This window comes from Sinocyclocheilus rhinocerous, unplaced genomic scaffold (assembly GCF_001515625.1).
Source record: "Sinocyclocheilus rhinocerous isolate Xijiao unplaced genomic scaffold, SAMN03320098_v1.1 scaffold299, whole genome shotgun sequence".
Lineage (NCBI taxonomy): Eukaryota > Metazoa > Chordata > Actinopteri > Cypriniformes > Cyprinidae > Sinocyclocheilus > Sinocyclocheilus rhinocerous.
In genome coordinates, this window is record NW_015652998.1 from 3,540,115 (window position 1) to 3,547,435 (window position 7,321).

Below are 7,321 nucleotides of genomic sequence, written 5' to 3' on the forward strand. Positions count from 1 at the left end.
ATGATGATAATAATAATAATAACTATGCACCCGTTTGTAAGGAAGCTTGTAAATTAACTAATTTCTCTATCCAATGCTGTCACGTCATGTGACAAAAGATCGAACGATTCAAAAGACTCGAGATGGACTAATCAATTCTGCATTGGCTAAGTTTATGGGGCTGTCACGTCACGTGACGAACGAACGACTCAAACCCGAAGACTTGTCAGATAAGAGTTGAGGTGAGCTAATCATAGACTGAAGACCCAGCTAAACAATGAATTAATCTTTTCTGTTTCTTATAGCAGTTTTGTCTTGTTTGTAGTGTGATCAACGTTTGCGTAAGTAGTAGACGTGTTAGGGAAGTAACACGTAACATTTTAAATATATTTTGCTAAAATGAACGAAATGACTCGAAAAAAGATTCGTTCATTTTGCTGAACGAGACTCAAAGGTCCGAGTCGGTAAAATGATCCGAACTTCCCATCACTAATTTCCGGTGTTTTTCACCTACACTGCAGTAATTCGGCGGCACGTACTGAGATACATTTGTAGACACTGACCCCTACAGCACAGAATGATCAAATGATGAGATTTTATTCCGTCAAAACATCTGCCTCGCATACATACTCAAAACTAATTGTCTGCAACATTTACAAAGAATACTTCTGTAAGAACCTTAGTTTAAAAGAAATTAACTTACAGTTTTTATTCTCAACTACAAAAAACTATCAGGGCAAACTATTACAAACAAATAAATTTTTGTTCATTTTATCTCCCAAATAACATTTTGTTCAATTCCACTTTGGATACATATTTATCTCATGTGCATTTCTCCAATCTAAAAGAGAAAACTTTTAGCATTTGTTTTGGGTACTAACACTTACTTGACACATTTCACAACAGCCAGTCTTTCTGATAACGTTACAATAATATTCTATGCGTTAACATTAGTTTCATGTTAATATGATGCATTATGAACTAATACTAAGTAGAACGAATGGTATATTCTTAAATTAAAATTAAGATCAAGATCGATGAATGCTGTAAACATGGCTGTTCATTGTTAATTCATTAACTAGTGTTAAGCATATAGAATCATATTGTAAAGTGTTACTTTCTTATAAAAGTCATTACTGCTTTTCCATTGAGCTCCAAAACTACTAATCACTTACAGAAACCACCATGACAAGGGTGTAAAGTGCATTTTCCAGGTCAATTTAACACTACAATTCTTATTACACTACAAGTGTAGTGTCTTGAACATACACAAGACAATAATGAATCTTTCCAAACATTAAATGGGCATTGGACATTCTGTAAATCGGGGGTTCTAAACAAACAAACACCCGATTAATCTGTGTAGATTACAAGGTAGAAAAACAAAAAAGCAACATTTATAAATACATATAAATAACCATTACTTCAAAGAGTAAGTCAAATGTGTAGTTGTCTAGAGATGTAAGAACATTGGTATCGTACATACTAAGAGTGTTAAAAAAAAAACATAAGCAGGAGAGGACTGAGCTAAGGCCCTGTCACTGCTCCTGTGTCTTCACAGCTATAGCCACAAGGGCATGGCGAATGGTACGTCCATGCAGTATGTAACCGTCTTGCTTCACCACAGCTATGGTGCCGGGCTCCACTCCCTCTGCTGGAGTATGACAGTCTATTTCATGCTGATATGGGTCGTAGGCAGATCCCACGGGGCTCATCTTCTCCAGTCCATGCTTGGTGAAGATGACCTGCAGCCGCCCCTGTATGTGTGCCAGGTATTGTGTCAGCTGCTGTACTCCATCTCTCTCCTCAACCTTCTCCAACAGGTCTGCCACCTCCACAATGTCACGGCAGAAACTCTGAATCCCTATAGGAGGAGCGTAATGTTCAATGTAATGCTGCTATAATAATGCAATGTGAACAGCTATAATGTGCAGCTAAATTAAAGTAAGTTACCAAATAGCTTGGCGTCCTCAACAAATTTCTGTGTTCTTCTTCTGACATTGTCTGAGTCAGCTAGGGCTCGTTTGTATCTCTCCTGTGAAAAGCACAAAAAGTTTGAGTAATAATTGCCTAAAGCAAAAAATAACCAAATTACAAATATAACATTGGCCATTATAATATTATACGATTGAATAATAACAATTAAGTAAAACTGTGTGATTGCAATGTATGTGTACAATACTTATTTGAATTTCACTAAATCCACTGACATCACTGTCAGGCAATAAAAGTCACTGATATTTACCAATGAAAATAACCCTAAAATGACCAAATACTGACCAGATCGATATAGCAGGTGATAATTATCCTTTATTAATGTTGCATTTACTCCAGAACACCATATACATATGTGACCCTGGACCACAAAACCAGTCATAAGGGTCAGTTTTTTGAAATTGAGATTTATGCATGATAATAAAATTCATGAAATTATTTATGCGGAATAAATTAGCTTTTCATGGATGTATGGTTTGTTAGGATAGGACAATATTTGGCCGAGATACAACAATTAGAAAATCTGGAATCTGAGGGAGCAAAAAAATCTAAATATTGAGAAAATCGCCTTTAAAGTTGTCCAAATGAAGCTCTTAGCAATGCATATTATTAATCAAAAATTAAGTTTTGATATATTTACGATAGGAAGTTTACAAAATATCTTCATGGAAGATGATCTTTACTTAATATCCTAATGATTTTTGGCATTAAAGAAAAATCGATAATTTTGACCCATACAATGTTTTTTTGGCTATCGTTAAAAATATACCCCAGCGACTTAAGACTGGTTTTGTGGTCCAGGGTCACATATATTTAAACTCTAACTGACATGTTTTCAATCATGAATGTTTAGTTTCTTAAAAAGCTACAATAGCTTACAAATACCCCTTTTCCACCAGAACTGTTCACATTTGGAAGCCAGAGTCTGTTCTTGGCTTGAGGAACGAACGATGACGCAACGCTGGTATGTGTTGTTTACCTGACTACAACCAGTCAAAAAAACAAATACTGCACATCCCGGTATTTGTATAGGCAGTTCAGCACTTCTGTTTTGCTGTTTGCAGTACCGTGAGTGATTTTAGAATATCAGCAGCTCGCATAAACTGCTGGTACTCTTATCTGTCCTATTACATTGGAACTGAAACCCTTAATTAATTTGCTCTCTTACACATTTTGAACTTACAGTGAGGTCGTGAACCTGCTCTTCCAGTTTTCTAGCTCTTATCTCTAAGGTCCTGACATGTGTCACAGAGTGACTGTGGTCGTCATCTCCATCATCACCACGGCAGTCATCACCAGCACTACGATGTTCTGCTGCAGTGCTGAAGAGGCCTACGACGGACCTGGAGGAAAGAAAAAAGAAAACAGCTGTCAAATGCACAGCGTGATCACCACTTTATTAGACAGCTTCTAAAGCCTAATATATGAGACAAAAATGCCTCTTTTACACTGCAGTGAATGGGTGCCATCAGAATGAGATTATCAAACAGCTGATAAAAATGCCACAGTTTACCTAAAAAAAGCTATCAAATTAATAAGTCATGGGATTCATTAATTTGTGGCCATGATATCTTGCCATGTGAAATAGATAAAAATAGATATTAAATAGATAAAAACTATAATTTGATAAATAATAAAAAACTATTTGGGTTACCCCACTATATCCTAAACAAGAAATCTTTCATTTTTAACGATTTTCAATGTGGGTTAAATGTGACCCAAAATGATCACAGATGGCTGCAGTTTCTTAGGACAACAGGAGGGTCAATTTGCCCCGTTTACACTGGTATGGGCCACGAACAAAGAGAATCCACAGGAATGCAATAAAAGCCATTCATCATCACGAATAATTACACGTTCAGTCCGTTTAACATGTATAGTTGTGAAAGTATATGAGCCGTAGGATTGATGATTACACAACGGAAAGTAAAGTTTTGAAAACACTAAACAACCCTAAATGTAAGAAAATCCACCAGAGGGCTTGCCGATGCACTTACTACGATATCTGACACTGTTTTAACACAGGCCATAACAGTATTGTTACATTTAATAGCCCGTAACTAAGAAAGGACGAAACGTTAAAGCAAGACACAGATGTGATATTAAATGTGACAGATGTGATTGATGGAGCAATCTTGCTAAACAACTTTAAAACACAATATAAAGTAACGTACCAAACGACCCACGGTCGACGGGTTCGTCGTTTCTTAACGAATTTAAACTCGTCTGGGTTGTATTTATTGGTTAAACTGGGGTTTGAGTCCCGCTACACCGTTAACTCACTCGTTACCCAGTTAGCAGAGACGCCTACCTCACACTTTAAACGGTTAAAATGGCGATAATGTTAACAAAACCCTGTTTTTTTTTCTCTCGTATTATTAGCACATTTGTCTAAATATTACTCTATAAATCAAGCTTTACCTGTTGACTGCACTTGGTGTTAACCTGCACAAATCGATGTGAAATCTTCTCGTTACGGACAGAAACCGCACGGCCATTTCCTCAGTAGAGCGTGTGGGTGGTCAGCGCGCGTGACATGCTCGACGAGTCACTGTTTAGAATCAGTGAGTCGATTCACTAAAACAACTCTGAATCTCGCGTTCCTGGTTTTGAAAAGAACTGAAATCTTGCATCTACGGCAACTTATCTTTTATTATAAAACCATCCATTCTGACTGGTGTTTTTGTTCTTCTGTATTGTATTTGACTGATTTAATATTTTACTAAACACGATAATCTGCTTCAGGGGGTTGTAAACCTTTTGTGCCCCAGGCAAAGACCACCCAGCCTACTCAAAGACCCCCTAATATAAAATGGTAATTTTATCTGTAGCACTGTATACAATAATTAATAGACCCCCAGTTGACTACCCTGGATCTGCTTGATACATGATTGATGATTATATGTTGATGAATGCTGTTAAGCCCATGACTTTTCCCCCAGTTCACAGCTTTTAGAAGCAAAGCCCATAGTTGATGTTATTTCAGTGTAATCCACAATCAAAAAAAAAAAGAAGACATTTTCTTAAATAAACAGAACTCCAAAAAAGCCATTTTTGAACACACTTTTAATACAAGAAATTACCTAGATGTTGCAAAGAAAAGAAAAAACAATGATTATTTTCTTTAGACTGCTTTTATGTACAAAATATAAATAAATAAATCTGGTAAATTAAGTGCCCTAGTGTTAACAAAAGGGAAAATCATTTGAATGCAATGCAGTTCAGTTTCACATAACATATAAAAGAGAGAGATATTAACACTGTTCTCAAAACTGCACAAAGACATCATCAGGAAGGCCACATCAGTATCCTGTGCCAGAATATATTAAGATGTGAAAAGACAATTTTCATAGAATTCAGGCACCTATTTTAACACTTAAACAAACAGGTGTTTATAAAACACTTTGTTTCCAGAACATTCCCTTATCCTTGCCATCTTCATGCAATTTTTTATTTAACATTCATTTTTATTTACAGGCTACCATCAAATATACGATCAACTGTCCCTTGCATAAGTGCAGTGTAGTGGACAGAAGGCATGATCACAGATACAATCTCTTCTTCGCTTTAAAAGGAATAGTTTAACCAAAAATGAAAATTGCTGAAAATGTTCTCATGTCCTTATGTACTCATGATGAAGTCGTGTGGATTACTTGTGGATTATTGTGATGTTTTTAGCAGATGTTTAAACTCTCATGCTGACGGCACCCATTCACTGCAGAGGAGCCGTTGGTGAGCAAGTGATGTAAAGCTTAATTTCTTCAAATTTGTTACGATGAAGAAACAAACTCATCTACATCTTGGATGGTCTGAGGGTGAGTAAATGTTTAGCATATTTTTATTTTTGGGTAAACTATTCCTTTAACACTCCATCTTAAACAGATCCTCAGACTCTCCTGATGACAGTGCTATAATTACATCACTTTCTTTGACTCCCATTCCTAAATACAAAATAAATAAAACAGAAAGAACAGAATAAAAAAAGATAAGAATAACACATAAAAAAGAAAAGAATAAAACATTTATTATTGTTGACAGTTACACATTTCAAGCATCACCATGTGTGTTTCATCGAATATCTGTGTAACCGTATACCTTGGCTTTCTGCATGACATTTCCTTTGGTGGATGCATAGATGGAAGGGGGGCGTTTCTTCATTTCAGATGCACAGTTGACCGGCACAATGGCACCTTTGTAAATACCTTCCTTTTTTTTAACTGGAACCTAGAGGTATTAAGATATAAATAAATGTTACTGTAGAATCAAGTTCATCTGAGGAAAAAGCATATTAAAAGTCAGGAATGCAGGTACCTTAATGGTGGGTTTGCTTTCCACAGGCGCCCCCAGCATTCCTCCAGTAAGAGACTTTTTCAGTTTATCCTTCACCTCCGTAAGTCGTAGCTCCAGGTCCACTCGCTCAGCTTCCTTCTGCCGGCAGCTTTCCTCCAGCTGGGCCAGATGCTGCTCCATGGCTTTCTGCTGTTTATCTGATGCACACATGTACACTGCTGTTCAAAAGTTTGGGATCAGTAAGATTTTTTAATGTGTTTTAAAGAAGACTCTTCTGCTCATCAAGGCTGCATTTATTTGACCAAAAATAAAAAAAAACAGTAATATTGTAAAATATTATTACTATTTAAAATAATGGTTTCTATTTTAATATACTTTAAAATATAATTTATTTCTGTGATGCAAAGCTGAATTTTCACCATCATTACTCCAGTCTTCAGTGTCACATGATCCTTCAGAAATCGTTCCAATAAGCTGATTTATTATCAAACTTTGGAAACAGTTGTGCTGCTTATTGTTTTTTTTTTGTTTTTTTGCTTTGTTTTTTTTTTTGGAACCTGTGATACTTTTTTCAAGATTTCTGATGAATAAAGTTAAAAAGAACAGCATTTATTTAAAATAGACATTTTTCTTACAATATAAGTCTTTATTACTGAATAAAAGCATTTCTTTCCAAAAAAAAAAGAAAGAAAGAAAATACTGACCCCGAACTTTTGAATGGTAGTGTATATTGTTACAAAATAATTCTATTTAGAATAAATGCTGTTCTTTTTAACTTATTATTCATCAAATAGTCCTGAAAAAATTATCACAGTTTCCAAAAAAAATATTAAGCAGCAAAACTATTATAATATTGATAATAAATCAGCATACTGGAATAATTTCTGAAGGATCATGTGACACTGAAGACTGGAATAATGATGCTGAAAATTCAGCTTTGCATCACATGAATAAATTATATTTTAAAGAATATTAAAATAGAAAAGCATTATTTTATATTGTCATACTATTTCACAATATTACAGTTTTTCTGTATTTTTGATCAAATAAATGCAGC

At 35.3% G+C, this 7,321-nt stretch overlaps 2 protein-coding genes across 2 annotated transcripts in view; both read right to left on the bottom strand.

The window, feature by feature from the left end:
* Nucleotides 1-612: 612 nt before the first annotated feature.
* LOC107715318 (grpE protein homolog 2, mitochondrial-like) lies at nucleotides 613-4,525 on the bottom strand. The gene is made up of 4 exons (XM_016521401.1): nucleotides 4,396-4,525; nucleotides 3,158-3,317; nucleotides 1,933-2,014; nucleotides 613-1,843 (listed from the first exon to the last, which is right to left on the bottom strand). The coding sequence occupies exons 1-4, from the start codon at nucleotides 4,470-4,472 to the stop codon at nucleotides 1,518-1,520; spliced, it is 645 nt and encodes a 214-aa protein (XP_016376887.1). The 5' UTR covers nucleotides 4,473-4,525; the 3' UTR covers nucleotides 613-1,517.
* Nucleotides 4,526-5,779: 1,254 nt separating this feature from the next.
* LOC107715274 (actin filament-associated protein 1-like 1) overlaps nucleotides 5,780-7,321 on the bottom strand; it is a 24,787-nt gene continuing 23,245 nt past the window's right edge. The window contains exons 14-16 of the mRNA XM_016521355.1: nucleotides 6,286-6,461; nucleotides 6,070-6,198; nucleotides 5,780-5,915 (exon numbers count right to left, since the gene is read on the bottom strand). Coding sequence (XP_016376841.1) covers nucleotides 5,889-5,915; nucleotides 6,070-6,198; nucleotides 6,286-6,461 — 332 coding nt within the window. The 3' untranslated portion in view covers nucleotides 5,780-5,888. The remainder of the gene's footprint in view (nucleotides 5,916-6,069; nucleotides 6,199-6,285; nucleotides 6,462-7,321) is intronic.

Coding starts and splice junctions, on each gene's coding strand:
- LOC107715318 (XM_016521401.1), bottom strand. CDS start 4,472: ATGGCCGTGCGGTTTCTGTCCGTAACGAGAAGATTTCACATCGATTTG. Junction 3,318..4,395: donor ACACCAAGTGCAGTCAACAG/GTAAAGCTTGAT, acceptor TCTTTCCTCCAG/GTCCGTCGTAGGCCTCTTCA. Junction 1,844..1,932: donor TGAGGACGCCAAGCTATTTG/GTAACTTACTTT, acceptor CTCCTCCTATAG/GGATTCAGAGTTTCTGCCGT.